This window comes from Zootoca vivipara, chromosome 2, assembly GCF_965207765.1.
Source record: "Zootoca vivipara chromosome 2, rZooViv2.hap1.1, whole genome shotgun sequence".
Lineage (NCBI taxonomy): Eukaryota > Metazoa > Chordata > Lepidosauria > Squamata > Lacertidae > Zootoca > Zootoca vivipara.
Genome location: NC_142584.1, coordinates 82,381,588 through 82,408,293, shown reverse-complemented (window position 1 = coordinate 82,408,293; position 26,706 = coordinate 82,381,588). Strand labels below are relative to the sequence as shown.

The 26,706-nt window shown below is 42.3% G+C and overlaps 1 protein-coding gene and 1 long non-coding RNA gene across 4 annotated transcripts in view; one reads left to right on the top strand and one right to left on the bottom strand.

Moving 5' to 3' along the window:
* The window catches only part of LOC148686942 (uncharacterized), a 43,615-nt gene extending 35,128 nt beyond the window's left edge, over window positions 1-8,487 (bottom strand). For both annotated transcript variants that reach the window (XR_015948255.1, XR_015948256.1), the window contains exon 1: window positions 6,287-8,487. This is a non-coding gene — a long non-coding RNA (uncharacterized LOC148686942). The remainder of the gene's footprint in view (window positions 1-6,286) is intronic.
* Window positions 8,488-8,616: 129 nt separating this feature from the next.
* On the top strand, window positions 8,617-22,409 carry SEC61A1 (SEC61 translocon subunit alpha 1). Of its 2 annotated transcripts, none has more exons than XM_035106451.3 (12): window positions 8,617-8,650; window positions 10,247-10,314; window positions 11,402-11,467; window positions 11,573-11,651; window positions 12,270-12,401; window positions 12,537-12,646; window positions 16,683-16,836; window positions 17,862-18,022; window positions 18,914-19,111; window positions 20,271-20,462; window positions 21,178-21,254; window positions 21,991-22,409. In XM_035106451.3, exons 1-12 carry the CDS (start codon window positions 8,644-8,646, stop codon window positions 22,175-22,177), a joined length of 1,431 nt encoding a protein of 476 aa, XP_034962342.1. In that variant the 5' UTR covers window positions 8,617-8,643; the 3' UTR covers window positions 22,178-22,409. The 2 variants fall into 2 exon arrangements, with proteins under 2 accessions (XP_034962342.1, XP_088518465.1); XM_088662339.1 differs by having other exon boundaries at window positions 8,617-8,919.
* The last annotated feature ends 4,297 nt before the right edge of the window (window positions 22,410-26,706 follow it).

Below are 26,706 nucleotides of genomic sequence, written 5' to 3'. Positions count from 1 at the left end.
AGGCTCCTCTCCTGGGAGTAAAGATCTCTGTACAACCCAGCGGAGGTTACTGAGTGCAAGGGCCATCCCCTCTGGTGGGAGATCTGAGGCTCATGCATACATGGGTCTCTCTAAATGCCGTCATCATGTAGCTTTGTAATTAGAATAACCATTGAATAATGTCAGGCATATGTGTAGATTCCATACAAAGTTTAAGCAAAGGCAGATTTATAAGTTAAACAGTCCTCCCACCTTGTGGCTAAGCTGAATATTACTGCCAAGATAGCATTTGCGTTAAATAATCAGAGGACGTAAATGCATATTAATCCCAAATGTGCATGGCGTGGAGAAAGTGGATAGAGAAAAGTACTTCCTCAGTCCCATAACACTAGAACTTGTGGATATCCAGGGAAGCTGAATGTTTGAAGATTCTGGACAGTTAAAAGGATGCACTTCGCCATGCAACACAAAAACTATGCAATTCGCTCCTACAGGAGGCAGTGATGACCACCAATCTAGATGGCTTTAAAAGAGGATTAGACAAATTCTTGGGAGGAGAGGGCTATCCATGGCTACTAGCCGTGATGGGTATGCTCTGCCTTCACACCTGGAGACAGCAATACTTCTGAATACCACTTGCTGGAAACCACAGGAGGGGAGAGTGCTCTCATGCTCGAATCCTGCTTACAGGTTTCCCACAGGCATCTGGTCGGTCACTTTGAGAACAGATGCTGGGCTAAATAGACCATTGGCCAGATCCAGCAAGCTCTTCTTGGGTGCCATCTTAACATTTCAGAAGCTACGTGTGAAACATGTTTGATACAGTAATTATTAAAGTTGTTCCACCTAGCATTGTGATAGTCTATCAGATGCTCCACAAATACTTTTCATCACCTATTAAGAGCCAGAGGAGCTATAGCACAAAGGGCAGTTGCTGACAAATTATCTATTTTATTTGTATAGGCTGAGACCTGTGTCTACTACAATCAATATCCCTCACATGTAATAAAAAAATATCTGTCCACAAGGTGGGGGGGGGGCATTAACTTACCCAATGGAGACTATTACCCTAATCTGGTGGAGCAGAAAATCATTAGAAAGCTGCTTATTGGTCTAACTAGCTCAGTATTATTTACACTGACTCTCTAGGGTTGCAGACAGAAACCCTGCAGACAGAGTTTCCAGCCTACAAAGAGGCAGCAAGGATTGAATTTGGGGCCTTCTCATGCAATGCACGTGCTCTGCCAGTGAGTTATGCTTTACTTCTTATATAAAGATGTGGCAAATTTTCCTTGTTTCAAGGATTTCCAGCTCTCAAAATGTAATTGAAAATCTCACAATATCATATTTGGTCTCTGTGTGCAAATGTTCAAGGATGCAATTGAAGGGTGGAGAAAAATCTATAGCAATGATGCTATGACCAAAAAATAGTGGAGAGGGGCAAGCTAACTACCAATCCCCCCCCCCCTGCAGAACAGCTGGACCACATCAAGTTCATGCATAGGTCACAGGCAAGCTGGAAATAGTCAGCCCGGGTAGCCACAGTGACCAGAGGAGAAATAACTGCTGGGAGGAGTGCAAAGAGAGAAAATGCCATGGTGCATCTGTAACAGCGAAATCGGATGACTTCATCTGCCCCATCTGCAATAAAACATGTCTCTCCCATATTGGTCTCTAAAGCCACAGCAGGTTTGACTTTACCCCTAATAGTGCATTCTTCCATTGCCTTTCAAGACAGATGCCAACAATGTACACTTGCTGAGCACTGATTTGCCAAAAGGCTGGGTGCAGTGCCATCCCACTGAGCTCAAGCCAAGCAAGACCTTGTGATAAGTTTAGGAGGACAGAGGTCAGCTCCTTCTTCCACATGATATCACCTATACCTCCCAAGGGGCAAGAGAAAGCTGAAGGAATCAGCTGAGCTTCCTTATGTTGGCCAAGCCATGTGAGAATTCTAAGCATGGCCACATAAAGAATGAATGCAGAGTTCCAAGGGAAAGGAGGAGATGAGGGATGGAATAAGAATGAGGACCGACAATATTATTCTACATGGGCTCAGTATGGTACCTCCTCATTACAGTATTCCAGTATAAAGTGATGCCAGGAAAACCTGGAAAAATATTACCCTATTAAATTGGTTGTCTTGTACAAATTCCCCCTGTCTATAAGGTTACCCATAGTATTACTGTGAGTAAACTCCTTTAATACCAACTCCAAAACACACACACACACACACACACACACACACACACACACACAAAACCACAACACCACAACTCTCAGATCTCAACATTTACCCATGTTTGGTCATGGTTTGGCAAAAAAACTCAGAATGGGTGTGGCTGAACACAGGCTAGAGTCTATTCTGTGGCAGTGCAGGCAGTCAAAAATGATTTTTTTCTCTCTGCCTCCGTTGTGTCAATGTCAGATCAGGAAAAAGGCAGGGTAACAACAACAACAACATTCAAGAGCAATATTCTGAAGTGAATGGCTGTGCTTAATCTGACTTTTGGTACTAATTGTTGAAAGAAACTCCTTCAAGTATATATCAAGGCATGGAATTATTCTAAACAGATTCATTATACAGAATGGTTATCTAACAACCATTGTCTTAAATGAAGCAGTTGACATGCCTCTCCCATGTGTTTCTACCCATTCCCAGAGGTCATATTCAGAGACCCCTCTCTGAATGCCCTTGCAAGCTGAAATACGGTGGGTGGTCACAGGAGAAAAGGCCTTCTCAGCAACAGTTCCTTGTTTATGGAATGTTCACTTGGAACCATATTTCATGTCTTTTTTTTTTGTGCCAAGCAGATACCTTTTTATTTTCACTGGCTTTTAAATTTTCATTATTTTACCCCATCTTACTTTTCTGGAAGGTAGTGGATTTTGCTGTTTAGCATCGTTTTCAGCTTTCTGTCTTATATGGTTTATTTTAATTCAGCTTTTAGAATTGCATTTTTGTATTTTATGGTTTTGTTTTGTTTTTGCTACATGCTGCCCAGAAAAGGTGGCTAATAAATACAGTAAATTGTAAGAGCAGAAATAATAATGCTAATAATACAAGGTGTTCAGAAGACCAAGCTCCCAATATTATTTTCCCAGCAGGTTGTGGCTCAGGGCACAACCCCATGGCCCTTGCAAATGTATCCCAGGTGATATGGGCATAGCCAAAGTTGCTTAACTTTTTTAGGAAGTTCAGCAGGGAATGCACATGTGCCACCACTTTCTGCCATGCAAGCCAATCAAGGTTGTGAAATTGGTGGATTGTCTGCCTCCAGTTTTCTCTCCCTTGAAGGGTAGGGTTGTTCTGCCCAGGTTGTAATATAGCCCCCAGTAACACACACATGCATATGTCACTAAAATCAATGGGGCTTAAATTAATTTAGGAGTGGTGTGGACTCTAAGGCCAGTACCTCAATCCCTAGGACTTCACGTGCCTTGCAAAGCCCATAACAGCACGAAAAGATTTAAAAGATGAGAAGGTAACAATTCCTTTAGTCCAATAAAATAAAATATACACACATATATCTATATCTATATATTAGAAAATTTGAAAATCACTATCATGTTTTCACAATCTTCTGAGGATGGAAGAAACTAGTTCAATACCATGCTTCTTAAAATATATTAAAAGAAATAGCATTTGCCTGGTGTTGAAAAGATGCAATGATGTGGGTTTCCTAGGGGAAAACGTTCCAAATAAGGAGAATCTCTCTCTCTCTCTCTCTCTCAATGTCACCATTCAAATTTCAGCAGGAAGGGGCATCCTGAAGAGTGCATCTTGTAATGTAGACGATCTTAAGATCTGGGTAGCCTCGTACGGTAAGTAGGGTACCTTCGGATACTGGGGTCCCAAACCATATATGTATGGCTTTATTACCGGTAGTTAAAACTAGCACCTTGAACTGGGCTTGGAAATGTAGTTGCAACCAATGTAAGCAAATGAGGACTGGCAAACATGTTCTGATAGTTTAATCCCCTTCAGCAACCTTGCTGCCAAATTCTGTCCTAACTGAAGTTCCTGGGTCATCTTCAAGGGCAGTGCCACGTATAACACATTGCAGTAATCCAATAATGGATGATTTATTCATGCCATATCAAAAAATAAGTATAAAGTTAGTGAAAGTTCAGATCATTGATTACAAACACATATGTCTGAAGAAGAGGAAGTTGTGTATGTGGTGTGTGCAGTGCTTTTTTTCTAAAAAAAAATGTTTAGGGGTACTCTCATTTTGACTCAAGAAAATCACCATTTTATAGTTCAAACCAGGAAAAATAAATACAGTAAATGGACAAAGTACAAAGATTCACAAAATGCTTAAGGGTATACGTACCCCTGCATACCCCCATAAAAAAAAGCACTGGGTGTGTGTATGTGTAGGTCCATTGTTTCACTCAACATTTTTGGATTATAAACGTGTAAAATATCCAGATGGTGCAACAAGCAGTGATCTGTGTAATGCTGATCACTGTGTCAGGCTGAGTATTGCCACCCAGACAGTGCATATATTTGAGGGCTTAGCTGTCCATTTCTTATTAGGACAGTAGTAGCACACAGAGCAAAACCCTTAGTTGTTTAGAGTTATTTCCCAAAGCCAACAACACCCTTCAAAATCTGACAGCTGCTCAAGGCCATGAATAGTGCAAACAGCTTTTATTAGCTATTCTTATCTCCCAGATAAAGGGATACTAGCATAAACAATCTATTGGACTGTATAGCTTGAAGAAAGAGTAGATAGAACAGTTCAGAAAAGACAAGCTGAGCTCCCCAAGGAGAAACACAGTCATCTTTCTCTGCCTAGCTATGGACAACCAGGACAAGAGTGTGGATTTCTATTTAAGGAACAGCAGCAGCAGCAGCAGCAGCATGGCAATCCGTAGTATTCTGCCATCTTTCAATATGCCATGGCCACATCAGGTTTTAACATCTCAAGATGGAGCAAAAATCCCACTGATTCTTTGTCGCTTAAGAAGAAAGTACTATTTTTCTTTTAGTAATTGAACTGACATTTGACTCTGTCGACCACAGCAAACTATGGCAAGCACTTAAAGAAATGGGAGTGCCTGATCACCTCACCTGTCTCCTGAGAAATCTCTATGTGGGACAAGAAGCTACAGTTAGAACTGGACATGGAATAACTGATTGGTTCAAAATTGGGAAACAAGTACGACAAGGCTGTATATTGTCTCCCTGCTTATTTAACTTATATGCAGAAATCATCACGCGAAAGGCTGGACTGGATGAATCCCAAAATGGAATTAAGATTGCCGGAAGAAATATCAACAGCCTCAGATATGCTGATGACACAACCTTGATGGCAGAAAGTGAGGAGCAATTAAAGAACCTTTTAATGAGGGTGAAAGAGGAGAACGCAAAATATGGTCTGAAGCTCAACATCAAAAAAACTAAGATCATGGCCACTGGTCCCATCACCTCCTGGCAAATAGAAGGGGAAGAAATGGGAGGCAGTGAAATGGGTTCCATGATCACTGCAGATGGTGACAGCAGTCACGAAATTAAAAGACGCCTGCTTCTTGGGAGAAAAGCAATGACAAACCTAGACAGCATCTTAAAAAGCAGAGACATCACCTTGCCTACAAAGGTCCGTATAATTAAAGCTATGGTTTTCCCAGTAGTGATGTATGGAAGTGAGAGCTGGACCATAAAGAAGGCTGATCGCCAAAGAATTGATGCTTTTGAATTATGGTGCTGGAGGAGACTTTTGAGAGTCCCATGGACTGCAAGAAGATCAAACCTATCCATTCTGAAGGAAAACAGCCCTGAGTGCTCTCTGGAAGGGCAGATCCTGAAGCTGAGGCTCCAATACTTTGGCCACCTCATGAGAAGAGAAGACTCCCTGGAAAAGACCCTGATGTTGGGAAAGATTGAGGGCACATGGAGAAGGTGACGACAGAGGACAAGATGGTTGGACAGTGTTCTCGAAGCTACCAACATGAGTCTGACCAAACTGCGGGAGGCAGTGGAAGACAGGAGTGCCTGGCGTGCTCTGGTCCATGGGGTCACGAAGAGTCGGACACGACTAAACGACAAAACAACAAAACAATTGAACTGACTGATATTTTTGTCTACATTCACTGCCTATACATTCCATCCTCCAATCCTCTTTTGCTTCAATTCCTTTCCCATATCTCACACAAATAGGTCTTGTATTAAACGCAATCTGACAACCTTCCAAAGAGACAGTCTCCAAGAACATCCCTCTAAAATAATGGAGGAAAAATATGTATATGGCTTCATACCATGATAGTTGAAAATGAACTTCCTTGATAAATTTTGACTTACCAAGTGATGGAGAAAAAGTTATTTCTATCACTATCAGTATCTGCTTTTATATTTCTCCGAGGAACCGGGCTGGCCACTGTTGGAGACAGATGTTCTTTCCAGATGACCTGCTTATTGAGCATTCATCCCAATTTGCTTGCACAAAGTTTGTTGGAAGTTGCTGTACTGTGACAATTTTTCTGAGCATTCACTCTTATTTATTTGTGGGGAGGTTGTATGGTGTCGCACCCAGCGATTGTTATCCCACCCCCTTAGAAACTGCCATTCCCACAATTCTTTGGGGAAAGCTGAGACTGTTGAAGTGGTGTAAGAGTGCTTTAAATATATGTAATGTATACAGTATATACATACATATTCTAGGGTAAAGTGTGCATAAAAATGCACATATTTGTGGAATAATATACAAACATACATTACATGATGGAAAGTTGTTTTGCAAAAATGTGTCCATTAGGAAAAATATACACACTAATATAGGATATGACAGCTGTTCTACCAGTATAGCGGTGGCATATTCTTCAGTACCACTACCCTACTGTAGCTGGAGTATAGGGTTTCTGGATCAACTAAATCAAATATGATTAAGATTTATTTAATTGGGTGACAGTCCTCATGTTATTCTACAGATACTACTGTTAAGAAAGAACTGTCAGCCAAATTTAGGGATGGGCTTGTGAAGCCATTTTGTCCCTTACAGACAAAAACAAAGAAGCTGACATAGTCCCATTATCATAAAACAAGCCTCCACAAAATGAGCACAGATAGTCAAAGCCAACACCACACAGAGTGTATTTCAGAAGTTAACCTTTAAAATGACAAAGGCATTAATAGTGGTCACCAGAGTTGTATCTGACCAGAGGGATCCAAAGCCACACAAAATACTTATAACCAGTCTTGATGATCACATAATAAAAAGTTTAGTTGAAAAGCCACTGGATTCCTTCATGGGTGTCACATCCATACACTACAATTTCTTTTTTCTTTTTAATGTGAACTTGCTGTTTGAGAGAGATTTCTTTATCCACTCTTGAAACAAATAGCCCCAAGGCACTTAGAACTTGCCATGATTGCCTCAGATATTGGCACCAGATCTTAAAAGGTTGGTGACTACATACACCTTCAATAAAACAATGTCACAAGTGCATGTTTTGTTTATATCAGATCTCTCAAGGTACACTGCTTGCACATTCCAATGGAGATCCCTTGCATAATGCGGACCGTATTGTACTTGATTTGGTGTGGAACTGTGGATGATTGAATTGACATCTTGCAATTTCAGGGATCACTTATTCTAGAAGTGAACTTAGGTGGCTTAAATGCCATTGAGAGAAGAACCAAAATGGGGCCACCGGGAAGCGAGTGAGACACCCATATGCTCAAATCCAAAGATTTTCGGGGGTGTGTGTATTATATCAAAGAACTTAATTTTGGCAGGGGGTGGGTAACAGTTCCACACCACACGCCTCCCTCAAAGAATTCAGGGAACTGTAGTTTGTTAAGGGTGCTCTGTGAGGGGAAACCATAGTGCCCAGGGCTCTTTGTATACCTGGCGTAGCTCTGCCCTCCGTTGAAAAACCAGAACGGAACAGAATGGCCAGTTGGGAGAAGCAAGGCTGCTGAAAAGAATTACTGTATCCCTAGCAAGCGAGAATATACATTGCAACACTTTTGTGAAAGGTCTCACTTGCTTCCGCTACTTAAAAAACCCCTGCAGCTCTTCAGTGTCCCCATTTTTTGATAGGTTGACTTGCAACTGAGCATTACTTTGGCTCCAATCCTTAAAGGAAAAGCGCGTGCGTCACCCTACCACCCCCGGCCTCTCTTGCCTGGAAGCCGACCCTCGCCTGGGAAACTGCCCTTGACTCGCTTTGATTTGTTTTCATGGCGACTACGGCAGAACCACAATTCCCAGCATGCCAAGGGTTACCGCTGACGCTACGGGACGCGACGCTTCCCAGCCCCGTTAGGCCACCTCCAACTGACCAGCCTTAACCACACCCGCACTAAGAACCAGAAAGGAAACGATTTTCTTCCCTCCCTCCCAACAATACCGCGCTACGCTCGGTTACAGAGTACTCGCTCAGTGACGTGCCGCCGTGACGTAAACCGCGTACGTTAAGGCAAGGCCTCAGAGGACGCTGGGAACTGTAGTCCTATGAGTGGGGAAGCCTCTACTGCGCCTGCGTAGATATGCTTGCCTGTTAGCGCGCGGGCGAGGTGCGGGGGGGGGGCGGTGCGTGGCAGGAAGCGGAAGGAGGCCGGGAAGGCTCAAGTAACTGACGTGTCTCTCCGAGAAAGGAGCCTGGAGTCTGCGCTTCTGCTTGGTCCTTCCCTTTTCCGCGTCGAGAGCGCCCAAGATGGGGAGTGAGTATCGGCGTCGCTGCTTGAGGGAGGGAAGGCGGAGAGCCGGTCCTGCAGCCGCCGCCGCCGCTGTGGCGGGCGAGAAGCGGAGGGCGTCCGCGTGGACTGGGGGCGCGAGGGGCGAGGCGGCTGCAGGAAGGTCGAAGCGCTTCCGTCAGTGGCAGGGAGACGAAATGGCGGCTGGGGAGGGAGGCTGGGGGAGGACGACTCCCCTCGAAACGGGGAAGGAACGGGAGGCCGCAGGATCCCCCCGGCTGAGGATTCAAGGGCAGGTGCGGGAACTGTCAGCGGCGCTCGGCTTAGTTACGGGGGATCAGTTGCCCGTTACGTGCCTCTGCCCTGCCAGGACTGCGCTGGGGCGGAGGTGGGGGGACCTCACCCTCTTTAGACGCGGAGGCTTACGTGGCCGCCCCTTAAAGGCTCGCAAAACGATTCACGTTCGCTCTCTTCGTGATCGTTGCAGCGCCGGCCTGGAATGGCAAATTCGGCGTTGCCCCACCACCACCCTAAGGTCGCAGAGTGCGCCCGAGGTGCGGCTTAAATGGGTGGCTGTTTAACACCCAAGGGGGAATCTTCTATACATATATAGATAGATATGAGAAACTAGTAAGTATTTTATATGGGAAACTAGAATCACTAATAAATTGATACAATTCAGTGTGGATTATGGAAGAATTTTGTCCTTTTCATTGCATTGCCACCCTGTAAACACAAATTTTCTGAGTGGTTTAGATAATAATGTGTTAAAAAAGCAGCTCGGGTTGCATAACCATAACGTTTCAAGTACTGTACAATGTAATGCTCTTCATTGGGAGGGAAACTCTTTCAGATATTGTTTACAATATGCAGAAATCATTCTTCTTTTACACACGTATCTAATTGTGACCCTTGTGTGAAGATAACTCTTTCCTTCTCTTTTTGCCTCCTGCTTCCCAATGCAAACATGTTTGTCTTGCTATGTGCCGTTAAAGTGTAAAGAGGGCACAATGACCCACAGTGGAAGCCACAGTGGGCTGCTCCTGCTATCTATTTGCATTCCTTCAAAATAAGTACAAGGCAATTTTAATTTCTTAGATTTTCATCTGTGCTACGGTACTATTGAATAGCCTTATTATCTGGCAGCTTCATTTATACTGCTCTTCTTAGTTCTGCTTCTAGGAAAAGACAAAACCAAAATTTGATAACATGCCTAGTAAAAATGCATTTTTAAAAATGGCAATGTTGGGTTGCTTGCATGATAAACACTAGTTTTAATACATGTGAAGTTTCAAAGTAATGCTAACACCAGCCGTGATTCTAGTGAAAGTAGCCTTTCAGTTTGGAAATAAGATTCTGAAAGTACAGCCACCTCAATGCATAGGATCCCCATTGGAGTGCCAGTGGGAAATATGCTTGTGCCAGTCCTGAGCCTTTGCTCAGACAGGGAATGAAGGTTCACTGTGACTTACTCAGGGTTATCATATAGGTTAGTGGCTAGGCAAGGTTTAAGGGTTTAAGTGGGACTTCTAGGTTCAAGCCTAACTCCCTGGCTCTTAAATTGGCTGATAAGGACCTTGTGAAATCCATATATCTGTTCTCTTTTCATACCTTTTTTTACAGTTAAATTTCTTGAAGTAATCAAGCCCTTCTGTGTTATCTTACCTGAGATCCAAAAGCCAGAAAGAAAGGTAAGTATGCTTAAATCAATATTTGCAGGAGTTACTGCTAGGAGATGAGTTTGCTTATATTATATTTTATTCTACTTTTCAGATAAATATTGTCTCTCAAAAGAAGCTTGCATAGTTAAAATGACGGAAAGCTACTGCTTTCAGGCTTTATAACAGAAAATGCACTTGAATGAAGGGGAAAGGTACAGAAAGGAGATCAGTTTGACAGTGTAAAAACAAGTTAGTGAGTTGTAAGCTGGCATTTATAGCCAGTCTGATCTCCCCTTACTGTCGGTCTAAACATTAGGAAGAACTTCCTGACAGTAAGAGCTGTTCGGCAGTGGAATTTGCTGCCAAGAAGTGTGGTGGAGTCTCCTCCTTTGGAGGTCTTTAAGCGGAGGCTTGACGTCCATATGTCAGGAATGCTTTGATGGTGTTTCCTGCTTGGCAGGGGGTTGGACTGGATGGCCCTTGTGGTCTCTTCCAATTCTATGATTCTATGGTCTTGCTTGGGTTGAGGTGCTGCGACTAACTCACCAGCCCTTGTTCCACTGACCAGTGACAGAAGCTCTCCGATTCCAAGGCATCTGGAGCTGAGCTCTTAGGGAAGGGAGGGTGGGCAACCTCTGCTGCTGCTCTTCCCCTGACTGATGGATGGGGCCAAGCTGATCTTCCCCCTTGCTTTGATGTTATTTATGGAGAGCCGGGGGTTGAACCTTCAGTTGGCCCCTTGGTCTGCTGTCCAGTGTTAAGAAAGCTGTATATGTTGAATACAGTTAGATTGGTAAATGTTGCCATAAGTTACCTTGTACATTTGTGCAGGCATGTCTGTAACTTAAGCACATGTGTTGGATTCCTGGCTAAGGCACTGTGCAACATATGTACAAGAGTACAACATTAGCAATTCTATGCTGAAATGTTACCAAGCAACTGGAAAATAAATTGATATTCATCTGAGGTCCTGGTTATGTTTTCTTTTGCCATGGTACTGTTTCTCTACCTTGCTTTCAGTGAACCTAAGGCTTGTATTTTAACAATTTCTTCTAGCCTCAAACACATGGTGGTAGTGACTTCTTTTATTTATTCTTTTATTTATTCCTTTCTTTAGATCCAGTTTAAAGAAAAAGTACTATGGACAGCTATTACCCTCTTCATATTTTTGGTTTGTTGCCAGGTATGCATATTACATTATTTCAAACTTTCCTTTAAATTTAAAGTTTAAACCAAATCCAGGGAGCTAAGCCTGTGTTGATGTAATTGTCTTCTCTTGGAAATTCAGATTCCCCTGTTTGGAATTATGTCATCAGACTCAGCAGATCCATTCTATTGGATGAGAGTAATTTTGGCTTCAAACAGAGGTAAGAATGTCTCACTTAGCAAATGACTCTGCCATCTGCTGTGAGATTTTACACTTTAATACTAAGTAGCAAAACCGAGTGGATCCTACCACTAACTTAAGCATTTTGATGTGCCACCGACTTCATTGTTAGAGAATTTGGCAACTACCTAACTTGCCCATTGAAACTCTGAAACATCAGTGTGCATAACTCACTGATCCGTGGCCCAGATATTGAAATTGGGAAATGGAATTTTGGCTTATCTCCATGGCTGTGATGATGCTATAGTATAAAAATGGGAATATGTAAATGTGATAGTGCTCAGAACATTTCAAGTGGCTTCGGCATAATTCATACATGTTTTCTCAGTAGTCCTTCCTAACCTATGTTCCAGAATTATTGTATTGTCATTGTGTTGCTGATTGAGGTCTGGGTTGCTGACCGTGATACAAAGATGCAGAAGAATGATGAATCATTTGGAAAGGAGTGGAGCTTCAGTTATGATCCAAATGCTTTCCCCTCCACAGTGCACATCTTTGGCCCTCTCCACATGTGCAGTGACTAGCTGGGAGGGTTGGCAGGAAAACTATGTTTTTTTCCTTACCGTTTATCTGTCATTCTGATTTCCACATCCAACAGGCACACTGATGGAGCTGGGCATTTCTCCCATTGTCACCTCTGGTCTCATCATGCAGTTGCTGGCTGGTGCCAAAATAATTGAAGTTGGGGATACGCCAAAAGACAGAGCTCTGTTCAATGGGGCACAGAAATGTAAGTATCAGGAGACATAACAGAGCTTGCCATCTGGATTGGCTTAATGCCTTATGCAGATACTGATGAATTGTATCCTCTCGGGTAATTGGAGGCTAGGTTAATTCAGTCTTTTCTTGTGGATTCATTCCTCAGTGTTCGGCATGATTATCACCATTGGCCAATCTATCGTTTATGTAATGACGGGGATGTATGGAGACCCATCAGAGATGGGAGCTGGAATCTGTCTGCTGATTACCATTCAGGTATTATTATTATTTTTTTGTATTGGACTACTCATTGAGTGGATTTAGAAGATCTGTGGTTCAGTTGAGCTTCTACAGACACCATCATTTTATAGTTAAGCACACTGCTTTATCCCCTAGTTGTCCTTGCAGTATATTAATTGAATCTAGAATGCATTTACCAATCATCCTGAGGCTTCATTATTAGGCATGGCTAAAAAAAATAAATGTAAAGGACCCCATAACGGTTAAATTCAGTCAAAGGTGACTGGGGTGCGGCGCTCATCTCGCTTCAGGCCGAGGGAGCAGGTGTTTGTCCACAGACAGCTTTCCAGATCATGTGGCCAGCATGACTAAACCGCTTCTGGCACAACGAAACACCGTGACGGAAGTCAGAGCACACAGAAACACTGTTTATCTTCCTGCCACTGTAGTACCTATTTATCTACTTGCACTGGTGTGCTTTTAAACTGCTAGGTTGGTAGAAAAAGGGACAGAGCAACAGGAGCTCACCCCATTGTGCAGATTTGAACCACCGACCTTCCAATCAGCAAGCGCAAGAGGCTCAGTGGTTTAGACCACAGCGCCACCCACATCCCTTTTATTAGGCATGGTATTCTTCATAGAAGCCTTGCATCTCTAGATATATTGAGTGCGTAGTTAGCTCCTAGGTTCCTCGTAAATATTATGGATAAATTTATAGGGAAGTTTTTAATATTTGATGTTTTATCAGTTTTTTATTATTAATATTCTGTTGGGAGCCGCCCAGAGTAATTATTATTACTATTATAGAAGACCAGCTGTTAGCCATGACGGCTAGGAATGGAAATCTCCCAGAGCTGGTTGCTAGAATCTAGGAACAAATGGAGGATGACTTAACGGCATCCTACTTCAGAGTGATTCCTTGCTACGTATGTTGACCAGTCTTGCCAAAATAGGATATCTGAACTGTACTAACATTTGGCTTAACACAATGTAAAAATTTTCATGCCATATTGATCTTCAGAGTAACAGTTCAATTCATCTTCTGTATGCTGGTTTGAAGACTATGGGTTGTTAACAGTATTTACATTAGTACATCTCTTCTCTTTATGGCCAAAGGGTTTTTAAGCATTGGGTTCACTATAAATCGTTTAGACCTGTGTGCTGCTTTTGTGCACCTGGGCCATCAAAGTCATATTGTGTGAGCAGAGCCAGTGTAGCTCAAGTGATGGTGGTGTATGTGGTCTAGGAATAATAATAGGAAAATGGGGATTCAGTATCTGCACAGCTGTTGCTTTATTGCCGGGAAGAGAAACCCCTTGAGATGCTGTTGAACTCCCATCTACCCAGCCAGCCAGTCGTCCAATATAGTGGAAGTTGTAGTCCCAAAAAACATTGACGGACACAGCTTCCCGGCCATTGACTTATTGGTTAGTGTTTGGAGCTGCACTTGACTTCTTCCCCTTCTATAAGGGAGATTGACCATAATTTCATATACATGATAAACAACATAGATGCTGTGGGAGAGCTAACAAACAATACATGCAGCTCAGTTGATCAACTGCTGCGCATGAAACCTAACAACCAATCCAAAAGCTAAAAACTTACTTAAAAGGTGTAAAAGTTGTATTGTACAATCAACTTTCACTGCCCCCCCAAATATCCTTAGCTGCTGCTAAGTTATGAACAGCTTAGGAACAGCTTAGAAAGTTGAGTTTACATGATGCTTTATTTACCTCACGTCCAAAGGAACTTCAGTTCATGTATCTCTGACTTGTGTACTTATGCTTTCAGTAATAACCATGTCAAAAAGTATAAATCAAAGATTAAAACAGATAATTGTCTTTTTTTTTTTTAACATACTTTTTATTAATTTTACAAAATACAAAAAAACAAAAAAACGGTACATACTTAAACCCCTTTTCCACCTCCTTCCTACCCACCCACATGGGTCCTCCCCTGCCACAGAAGTATCCCATGTTTGTGAACAGTCAGAAATGGTCCATTTTATGCTTGGATTTCTGTCCTCCTCCCCCTCCCCTGACCCCAAAGCCCCCCCCTGCCACCAGGGAGCTCCAGCAAACCAGGGCAGTACGCAGGAGGACATCCATCCAACCATCTATTGTTATACCAAAAAAAGAGAAAAATAGAAATAGGAAAAAAAGGGGAAAAAGAAAGGGCGAAGAAAAAAAAGAAAAAGAAAAAAACAATACAAAACAGAAAATTTTTTCTTGCATTCATAGTTGAAAAACCATATTTTATGGGCTTCCCCTCCCCCCCTTCCCCGGTTTTCATCCCTTTTTTATCATCTGCAACAGTTTCTTACTTTATAAAAATACACCTTTGTATCTTATACAACTTATAAATCAATTGTTAACATTTTCATCTAATATTCAAATCACTGAAAATTCAAACTCCCATTTTCTCTTCCCGTGCCTAATTTTTTTTTTTCTCCCTCTATAAGCCTCCATATTTTCACATTTTCCAAAATCCATTCACTTTTAAAACTATAACTATTCTCAATTTAACCTTACATCCCCGATTACCGGCTCCACCCCCCCCAATCCAGCAAATTCCAAAATCAGCAGACCAGTTATAAACCTGTTAATCCATCCTTATAATCACAACATCACTTTCCCTTCACCCCACCCCCTGTTTACAGTCTCTTGCCATCCAGGTCACCATACAGGACCCCTGAATTTCTTCTCTTCTCTGCATATTTTTTCCTTCTTCCCTGTGGGCGTTCTGGAGTTCCAATAATACCAATCGTGCCCCCCTCAAAGGCAGGGCACTCCATCCAACTTTTTGTAGAGTAGAGTCATCATTTTTTTCATGGTGTGTTTCATTTTGTGTTGAATCATCACAGTCCTCATCTTCATCTTTTCCTTCCCCATCATTGTCATTCTCACATTGCTCTTTTTCAGTGTCAAAAGCTTCATCTCCTAGAAAATCATATTCCGCCATCACCTCCTGAAATTTCTGCTGTAACTCCTGTCGTCGTGTCTCCTCTTGACATAACTCTATTCTTGTTTCCCACATTAAGGTCAAAACAGACCGCTGGAACTCAGGGGAACACTTTTTTGTTGACATATTTCAGTCCTGCCAAGGTCAAAACTTATCACGTGGGGTGGAATATGATCACAGTTTATTTTCTCGACTCCATTTTAACAAGCTGGCTGCATTCTTCAAGTCTTGTTAACAATAAAGTTCGAACTCACATTTCACAAGCACTTAAGCCAAAAAAGAAATTCCACAAAGTCCAGAAATACAAAGTGAAGTAAAAATTGACTTATAAATCCTGATCAACTCACTGGATTGCCTGGGCTGCCGGCTCCCGAGGGAAAGAAAGGTTTTTCTTAGGCTTTACCTCATTGCTGCAGGGCAGTCATAAACCACAGTCTCTCTCCCCTTTTCACCCTGCATCAAAGGGGATATTCTCTTTGATGCCTTTGAGGGATCCTTTTGAATTACAAATCTTCTGTTTATGGCTTCGGGTTTCTATTTACTGTCTCTTTGTTGCCGTGGGGGGGGGGTGGCTTCCTCTTTTCTCCCCTCTCTCCCAGACCAAATTGTTTTATAATCCAAATCGTGAGGTTACTTACAGTCTTTTCCAATCGTTTTATTTTCGGAAGAATCCAGCGCTCTCCGCCTTCGGCTTGAAGCTTCTCCCTGCTAGAATAACGTTGCCGCTCAAAATGGCCCCCGCGACTTCTACCCTCCTCGCTCCGGAGCTCTTATTAGAGCTAACCGAAGAGTTGGGGAGTCCGGATTGGGTCTGTGCCGAGCAAATTGCCCTCGGGACGCCCTTCCCGAGGTTCTAAGGGGCGCAGCGTTGCTCTCGCTGCCCTCCCCACTCCTAGCAGAGACGGGCCGTCTCGGAGACGAGACGAAACCCCGCCGATCGACGCTGGCGCTGAACCCGGAAGCCCCCTAAAACAGATAATTGTCATGTGTGCTGCATAAGCAGACATTTGCAGAAAGCGCTGACACTTTATTTAGCAGCCCCTCTATTAAAGTGATCAGGTACGGTATGGTTGTGGTAACTCTGGAAAATAATTCATGTTTGGTTTTGCAGCTCTTTGTGGCTGGATTGATCGTTCTTCTCTTGGATGAACTTCTGCAAAAGGGGTATGGTCTTGGTTCTGGCATTTCCCTCTTCATTGCCACTAACATCTGTGAGACTATTGTCTGGAAGGCATTCAGCCCAACCACAGTAAACACCGGCCGAGGTAACCTCATACATGCGTGTTCTTTGTTTCACTGGAAGCGTATCAGTTCCTCAGTTAAGTGACTCGGTGCCCCTGTGGATTGGATCAAAAGTTGGGTATTCTTTGGGGAAATGTTTAAAAAAACACACATACAAATGCACACCAGTACAATCAGGGCGTCAGTATTCCTCCGAAGCCACGAAATATTGAGTGTCAATTGGAAAAGAGATGGAAGACTTGAGAGTGGGGAGTGAACTGGTTTACCTGAACCATTAACAATTAACAGTATCTTTGCTGGCTGGCTGGAACCCTGAGCAGGATTGCTTCTTTTTGGAGGTGAGGATGTTCATTTTATTGGAGGTCTCACTTCTCGGAAGAGTAGACTGACTGGGGAAGCTATCTTACTATTTTTCACTTGCATTTTTTTGGTACCCTTCCTGCATTAAACTCGGGGACTTTTACTTAGGCTTTTTTTTTTTTTGCTATGCAATAAATTGAATATAAAGGACAGTTCATTCTTTCCTTTTTAAACTCCAGTTTTAAGATTACTGCTTCAGTGAGTTTCATTTTTGTGTGTGATGTTAATGCATGGTTAGAGGGGATAATGTACCTCTGTAAGCAATGATTGCTAGTAGCTGCAAGTAAGAACGTTTAGTCCCTCCTATGCTATCGCTGCCTGGGTCGTTAGATCAGTTTGGAGGGGGCTTTCTCAGTGATTGTGCCCAAACTCTGGCATTCTCCCCATTATATCATTGATGCAACTTGACTGGGCTATGGAAGACCAGTCTTTTCCCCCTCAGACCTTTCAACCTGCTCTGGAGGTTATGATTGCTTTACTGTGGTACATTCTGGTTTTTAACTGAATTTTGTGTGTTTATTGGCTTAATTGCATTGTAAACTACTCTGGGACTGCACTGGTGAAAAGCAGTTTATAACCTTTTAAAACAAATTATTATAAATTTTGTACAATTGGTTCAAAAGCCACACTAATAAATGTCAAATTATATGCAACTAACCATCTCTTCATCACTTTTCTCACTTTTAAGGCATGGAATTTGAAGGAGCCATCATTGCCCTGTTCCATCTGCTGGCTACTCGCACAGATAAAGTCAGAGCTCTCAGGGAAGCCTTTTACCGTCAGAACCTCCCCAACCTTATGAACCTGATTGCCACCATATTCGTCTTTGCTGTTGTCATCTACTTCCAGGCAAGTAGAATTATTGAATGTTACTTAAATCTAAACAAGATGACAACAATAGCTGCTTACTAACAGAATGCTTGTTACAACATTTGTGACTGGGTCTTAAGTATTGTTCAAAATGCCCCGAGTTTAAACTCTGTTTCTACCAGTTTCAATGGCCTAATTTTAGTGGCTTTCATCCACGTTATCTTTTGGCCCTTGTTTCTCATAAGTTCATCCGAACTAATCCTCAGAAGACCTTTCTTCATGGCCTTTGACATCCTCTTAATCATTTCCAACTTTATCCAAGCTATAAATATTGTAATGGGATTTACCCATTCTCCCTTTTTTCTGTACTGTTTTAGATTGCTAGTTCCTTAGGGGAGCAGCCTGTTGCGTACCTAAATTTGGAAAGCCCTACTTACTAAGGCTAATAGCACTCTATAAATAACACCAAAGCATGCTATGGCCACAGCAAGTGTATTCATAATGGCCTTAATAGACCCTCATACACAAAGTATTTCTCTTTGCTTCTAAAAAGCATTCTGCTCCCAAGTTATCTCCCCCCCCAAGGTATAAATCAATCATATACTGAAAAAAATGGGTTGCACTATTAAAGGAGATTTGGTGCTCCTTCATAACAAATTCTCTTTTAAAAACAACCCTAATGCACTGGGAAGTGTGAATGATGCTGGATGGTATCACATAACTTCCATGCAAACAAATCAGAACGATTGCTCAGTAAGCAGCAATCTTTAACCACTGTGCAAATTTTATGCAAGCAAGTCAGGGTGGAATGTTGAAACTGGTAATCCAGAAGAACTCCCAGATTGCTGAAGGTTTTTAGGTTCTCTTCAAGTGCACTGTTACTAAGAATTGTTTGTTTTTGTATTTAACACTAACTTTTGCAATCTGCAGGGTTTCAGAGTGGATCTTCCTATAAAATCTGCCCGCTACCGTGGCCAGTATAACACTTACCCAATCAAACTCTTCTATACCTCCAATATTCCCATCATCCTTCAATCTGCGCTGGTGTCCAATTTATATGTGATCTCCCAGATGCTCTCTGCTCGTTTCAGTGGCAACTTACTTGTCAGCCTGCTGGGCACTTGGTCTGTAAGTATCCGCTTGATAAGATCTGTCCTGGATCTTGCAGCTTTAAACATAAAACCTGCTTTATATTCGGGCTTGTACACTGACTCAAGTATAAATCATGAGCTGAATTGGTGTCATTCAGGGGTTTTTGCAGTGACTATGGGGGCAGGTTGGGCTAGTCCTGGAACAATTCCCCCTTTCCCAAGCTGACTCATTAAAAAAAGGGCAATCCAGAAGAAGAAACTGCTCTCAGAAGCCAAACTCAGTGTCGCCATGTTTCCAAAATTAAAACAAAATAAACTAAAACACCATATAAAGAAGATGCTGAGATAGGCTCAGGGGATAGGTGTAGGAGCAGAACTGAGCTTCATTGTATTCTCACCTAATGCTCCCATTCAAGGGCTAACAGCAGTGAGGTCATGCTAGGAGATACCTGTTCGGCAGGATAAATCACCTTTGTAGAGGCTAACTTGTTGCCAACTTTCATGCTGCTATGTGAAAGCACAATATAATTTTGGCTGGCTTGATTTCCTAATGCAAGTCAATGGGATTTCCACAGATGAGTATTTTCTAGAACTGGGGTGGGCTGGATTGGGCTGGGTCAAATCAGGTTAACACATTGATCCCACAAATCAGATTGGGCGTCCATGCACAGCCCTAGTTTTTTGCTCGCAGGATGAATGAGACTGCAATTTTATACACACCTGAAAGTAAATTATTCTATTTTTATATCTTTCTTTATACCCCATCTCGAGGCAGCTTACAGGTAAAAACAAGAATCGCTAAAACATAGGACAAAAGCATAATTTAAAACAATTAAACATGTATAGAATTAAAACTATATATGACGATAAAACTATAAATCGCACTGAACCCCTAAGGAACAATTTTCAGTAGGCAAGCATAGGATTGTGTTGTGAGTGATGAACGTGTAAGGTTTGTTTTAGGAGCAAAGTGGCTTTCATACCATGCCTTGCTGGATTTTTGTGTCCTTGCCAGGTCCTATATTTAGCACTTGTCTTGCAGTAGCTGTAATAGAGTTTCTCAACACATACATGGAGAAACCTATGGAGGTTTACGGTTGTTATATTTGAATTCTGTGGGCATAAAAGTGACCTTTGGTGGCTGCATAATACCTGTTCACTTAAGGCATAATCCAAACTGTCCACTTTGATTGCAGGATACTTCGTCTGGTGGTCCCGCCCGTTCATACCCCGTCGGTGGTCTCTGTTATTACCTGTCGCCTCCGGAGTCATTTACTTCTGTTCTGGAAGATCCTGTCCATGCAGTTGTTTACATTGTGTTCATGTTGGGTTCCTGTGCTTTCTTTTCTAAAACTTGGATTGAAGTGTCTGGCTCTTCTGCCAAAGATGTAAGTAAATAACATGGACCCTGCAGCTCTGGATGCTTCTCTCCTCCCTCTTGAAAAACCATAATGCTTCCCTTGCTTTGTCATTTAGCAGAAGGTGCAGTTAGTTCTGTGTCTATTGTCACTATAGAATATATTTGTATTTATGGAAGGATCAGGTTTGACGAAGCAGAATAGGATACCAGCAAGCATTTTTAATTTTAAAACATGACTCCATGATACCTCCCACTTGCTCAAAATGTCACTCCCTGCCTAAGCTCTTCATCTTCCTAAGCCAAGTCTGGTATCTTTCAAGGTTGTCTGTTTAACAAGAGAGGGGACAGTCATGAGCTTGCCTTGGACAAAATGGGTTTAGACCCACAAAAGCTCATGCTACAATATATTAAGTCCTTAAGATGGAGACGATTCATGTTTCAGCTTGTGAACGTTCATAGTTCATTTCTTATTGCAAACCATTTTCTTGAGGTTACCTGAAAAGATGGTCTGCTTTCCATGGGCAGATATTGAGACATGCCTCTCATCAACTTTTATATCTTTTTAGTTTGCTTTTCAGAAATATTTATAATACTGCTACTTCAGAAGTCCAGCATTGCCATTTTTAATAGTTCTTAAATGAGGAGCATTGACACCTCTAGGTTCTCATTTATAGGCAGTTCATCCTACTAACTGACTATAAAAAGACCTAAGCTTCTTTTCTTTGTTACTTTGGCCAATGCAGGTTGCTAAACAACTGAAAGAGCAGCAGATGGTTATGAGGGGTCATAGAGAAACCTCTATGGTTCATGAACTCAACAGGTGAGTTACAAACATGCACAGATTCATTATTATTATAATGCTATATTTAGTCAATAATTATTATTATTTATATCCCGCCCATCTGGCTGGGTTTCCTCAGCCACTCTGGGCAGCTCCCAACAGAATTAATGATAATAATAAAAAAGCAATAAAACATCAGACATTAAAAACTTCCCTGGACAGGGCTGCTTTCAGATGTCTTCTAAAAGTCAGATAGTTGTTTATTTCCTTGATATCTGTTGGAAGAGCGTTCCACAGGGCGGGTGCCACTACTGAGAAGGCCCTCTGTCTGGTTCCCTGTAACCTCACTTCTCACAATGAGGGAACCACCAGAAGGCCCTCGGCACTGGACCTCAGTGTCCGGGCTGAATGATGGGGGTGGAGATGCTCCTTCAGGTATACTTGGCTGAGGCCATTATGCTTCTAATGCTCTTGCAGTGTTGTAGAGTTGTTGTTTTTTTGCATGCCATCAAGATCCTAGCTTTATAAGAGCATCTGTTAATTCCTGAGAATACCCAATTTCATGTTTGTTTCTAGCCTCATTGTTTGCTGACTTTTCTTAATATTTGTTGCAATTTGATGCATAGCTATCTTTCTCTGGATTTTCCCCCTGTGTCTTAACTATCTAGACCTACAAAATATTTTTTCCACTGACTGTGTTAGTTGTGCCTGAAGATGATACTAGTAATGTCTCTTCATATCTAATTTCTTTCCTTCTCATTGTGTCTCTTGTCAGATACATTCCTACAGCAGCTGCATTTGGTGGCCTCTGCATTGGTGCTCTCTCTGTGTTGGCAGACTTCCTTGGGGCAATTGGATCAGGCACAGGAATCTTGTTGGCTGTTACTATCATTTACCAATACTTTGAAATCTTTGTAAAGGAGCAGAGCGAAGTTGGCAGCATGGGAGCGCTTCTCTTCTAAATGCATTGTCCCATGGACCCTTGGGGCGTATGAAGAGTGTTCTAGGATTTTTTAAAAAATCAGGTGAAAAAGATTAACAGCGGCATAGTAACATGGGCACACTGCATTAATAGGAACAGTTATTTTAATGTTTTCCAAAGCACATTCCTTTGGTTCAGACTTTGTTAATATTCAGTTAATGTTTTATAAATCGCTGGAAAATGTGCAAAAAAAAAAACTTTTTAGAAAAGAAGGTTTTTTGTTAATTATTGCTGGAAACAACTTCTAAAATCTGGTTTAGTTTTGGTTATTTACTCTTCTCTGCCTCTCCCTCTCCCCTGGTCCTATCCCAGGATTTCTCAAGCTTTTCCAACTGCAGTTTAAAGTGGGACAATAGAGTGCAGTGGACCTTATCCTATCCATGTGGAACATCCCCTTCCCCTACTCCCCATGCACTCCCAAAATTGGGTCCAGGAGGACTGCTGGGGGAAGGGGAAGTCATGTCTGCCTGTGTGGTGCTGGATCTCTCCCTATCTCTTTGGTAGCGAGAGAGATATTTCCCACCCATCATCCCAGTACCTATCTATTACTTTGTCCTGAGTACATTTCTTCACTCTTCCTCCAGGGTACTTCAAATTTTGGGACTGCCAGATATCTCGTCAGGTACTCTGGTTCTTGTGCTTCAGTGCAGACTGTTGGCTTCTGACTGTTGCCTCACTTTTGCAGGTGATATGTTCTTTCTGTCAGTAGAAAACTCAGATCATGGGAAGAAATAATCATGCCTCAGAATTGTACATTGAACAAACACAGACCTTGTACGAGTAATTCCACACAGAAAGCCTGACATTTCCAAGATGGATGTTGTCTGTATTCTTATATCCTGAGAAGAACAGTGTGGTACAGTATTCCTCCTGGAAGTTACCAAACTCTTAAAAGTTCTTATCTGCCATCACGTTAAAGTAAGTTCTGTCCTAGCAGCTATGAGTGCTACAGTCATCCTGCTTGCTGAAGAATACACAGAAGCTGCTGCTCATAAAACTTGCATATCGCTCCAGAACACTTTTTTTTACCAACTTTTTCTGGAACACTGACTTCAAATCATGCACGTTGATGCCAGCCTTAGAAATACCTTCCCTATCTCTCATGAACCTAGCTGGAGAGCAGTGATGGCATTTCTCTGGAGGCCTAATGGCTTTTGCTTATTTCCAGGACAACTCCTACCAAATAGGAGAAGTAGCCATAAAGTCTTTAAGGAGTTTTGCCCCATCTTTAAAATTCCTTAAAAACTCAACTTCTGTTAGGATATATTGGTGGTTGTAAGGTGTTTTGTGTGTATTGTACAGGACCAAATAAAAACACGGTATAAAAGGAAGCCTGCAAATAAATTCTCCCCTTGTCAAGGTGATACTTGCCTTGTTCCCACTTGAAAAGGGATAGGCCAGAAAGATTCTCTTCTACTGCTGGTCCGTATCTTATCTACCTAGATTTCTTAACTGGCATTTAAAATATGACTGTTTCTACCTTGACAAAGGCCATGTGGGGAGGAGGCCAGCAGCTTCCCCAGACAAAAGCAAGCAGGCACCAGAGTTCTTGGCCTCTGAGCCATACCATTCAACCAGTGTTCATTTGACAGAACAGCCTTGCTGACAGTGTGGAGGAGAGTACTCAAATGTACTGTAAATGTGCTGCAGGCAGTTCAAAGCAGCTGGTGGCCATTTCAAGGGCAGGTGTGGGTTCAGATTTGTAGGTGCTGAAGCAGAGTTTTTCAATGACTGCAATTGAACTGGAATCCTGTTTCAGCCTGGATATACTTTGGACAATTGATCTTTAAAAAACAAGTGAATCTCACACTTACGTGCATCTTGCTTTCTGTGACCAGAGTCGTCATGGTTGTTTTGATAGGTGCAGCCTGAATGAGGGACTTGAATTAGAGTTTGAGAGGAATTGCTTGCTCAAGGTGCTCTTGAAAATGAGGTGGTGCTTGATTTTCTCTGTGAAAATGGCCACTCCAGTTTTCATTCTAATAGCTCCAAGGCAAATACTGCATTTTCCCTTTCTCCCCCCCTCCCCATTTTGAAAAGGTTGAACTTTAAACAGACCGTAACATGCAATGTAATTTTTACAACACTGTGTTGTATCCAACAGTGTTGCTCAACTGTTGGTGCGGCTTCTGTCAATGGAATGGAGAGGGAAGCTATTTTCAGCAGTCCTCTCCACAGATCTGCAGCACAGGGTTGGAAGATGCCCCAGAACAAGTGTGGTTACAGAAGATGAAGAATTGCTGAGAACTGTTTCTCTCCCTGTTCCACTAACAAAAGCCTTGACCATCAGCTGTGAGAGACATTAGTATTGCCCTCATATTTCAGATTGCGTGGATCAAGCTAAGAACAAGTGGCTTGCTAGCCTCATGTAATACATTGTGAAGGTAACATTTGAGTCGGCTTGAGTCAAGAAGTCTCATGAGCTCAGTAGGTCTTGCTTCCAAATACAGTCGTACCTTGGATCTTGGAACGATCCCGAACGTACCTTGGATCCCGAACGATTAAAACCTGGAAGTGAGTGTTCCAGTTTTCGAATGATTTTCGGAAGCCAAATGTCCGGTGCGGCTTCCAATTGGCTGCAGGAGCTCCCTGCAGCCAATCAGAAGCCGTGCTTTGGTTTCTGAACGTTTTGGAAGTTGAATGGACTTCCGGAACGGATTCCATTCGACCTCCAAGGTACAATTGTAATGGGGCATAGGGTTGCCATCAAGGCCTTTACCTGTTCTGCCTTCCTCCATCTCCCAATTGGGTCAAGGGGTCAAGCTAGGCTTTGCCCTTAAAACACTCATTCATTAATTTTTCATTCTAAAATTGCTTCAAGGCTTCAGACAAGGAATTTTCCCTAGGGCTGCCTACATGCAATCATTGATTGCTTATTTAATTTCTATACCACTTAATATATTAAATAATATTTTTAAGTGGTGTGAAAAAAACTGAAGCAATAACAGAACTTAAACACACTATTACAAAAATGTTACATTAATACAAAGTTACTGATTTATAAGAATATCAGTTCATTTCCTTCTGACACACCCGTTCTGCTTCCGGGCCCTCAGTCAGGGTTCAACAAATTCTCACAAAAGTCTCACAATGGGAAGAGATCTTTGAAACCGTAGACATCACCCTAGTCTGACTTGACTTTCAGGTGGATGCTGCTTTCTCAGGCTGCCCACAACTATGTCCTGTTCAGCTGGCACCCAGTTCCAGGTGCAGCAGGTTTGTTGAGTTTTCCAGCAGGTCCAGAGCGTGGGGAAAGAGCCCTCCTCCACTCTCAGTTCTTTCTTCACCCTTTGTCCTGTCTGCCACCTCCAGCTGTTTTACTCTCCAGTGCCAGGGTTTGCTTTACTTGTGCTCTACTGCTGAGCTCCAGGCCCTTCTCCATCTCCATACAAGTGATAGCTTTGCTCTGTTTTCCTTCTCATTTTGAAAATGGGTGTAAATGGACCTGAAAACCTAAGATCTCTTCTGTGCTTGGAGAAGAATAAAATCAGAAGAAAATGCCTGAAATGGACCCCATGCCTGCTAATTGGAGATGAATAAAGAATAGCTTTAGAGCGGGGATGGCCAACTCGCAGTCCTCCAAATGTTGGACTACAGACACCCATCATCATTGACCATGCTAGCTCAGGTGATAGACGTTGTAATTAAGAGCATCTGAAGGAACCCAGGTCAGCCAACGACACTTGAAATACTGTGAACAGTTCTGGTTACCTTGCCTCAAAAAGGGCAACCAAACTGATCAAGGGAATGGAGCAACTTTCCTATAAAGAAAGGTCGCGACATTTTAGTTTAGAGAAAAGGCAAATAAACGGGGGATGTGATAGAGGTATAAAACCATGCATGGTATGAAAAAGAATAGACTTTTTTCCTGTTTCTCATAATACTAGAATTTGCAACCACCCAAGGAAGCTGAATGCTGCAAAATTGCAAACTAGAATTATCTCCCACAAGACTCAATGCATATCACCCAAGGCTGACTAAGTTATTTTGGCACCTGAGATTGAACATTCCATAAACACCTCCCCCTGGCAGTCAATACGCAGCAATACATGAAATTCCTAGAAAATTGTTTCATTTCAGGTATGTTGGACAGCTGATGGGAAATTCTGATCGATCTGTCAACGGTCTCCAGTTTTTCTTCCTCTGTTACTGTAAAACAATAGGAATCCCCAGCTTTTAACGTGTTTCCTGCCTAAAGAAGGCTGAGGTTTGATGGCCAGGCTCATATTGCAAGCCACCTCATCATGGGGGTAGAGCGAGGGAAGGCACGCACCTTTCAAGTAGGGACCTGTTTGCCAAGAGCTTGGGAAACGGGAGAGTCCTAGCTAACAGAGACATCCTTGAAAGGAACATTCACATTGCAACACATGAGTATCCACTAGAGGATGCTGTTTTATTGCAGTTTTAAAGTTCCTTGATGCTAATAACAAGTAAGCCAAATAGATCTATGCTGCTACCAGTACATATATTTGCCGTCGGTTGGGAAGTAAGAAATGGAGAATTATTTGA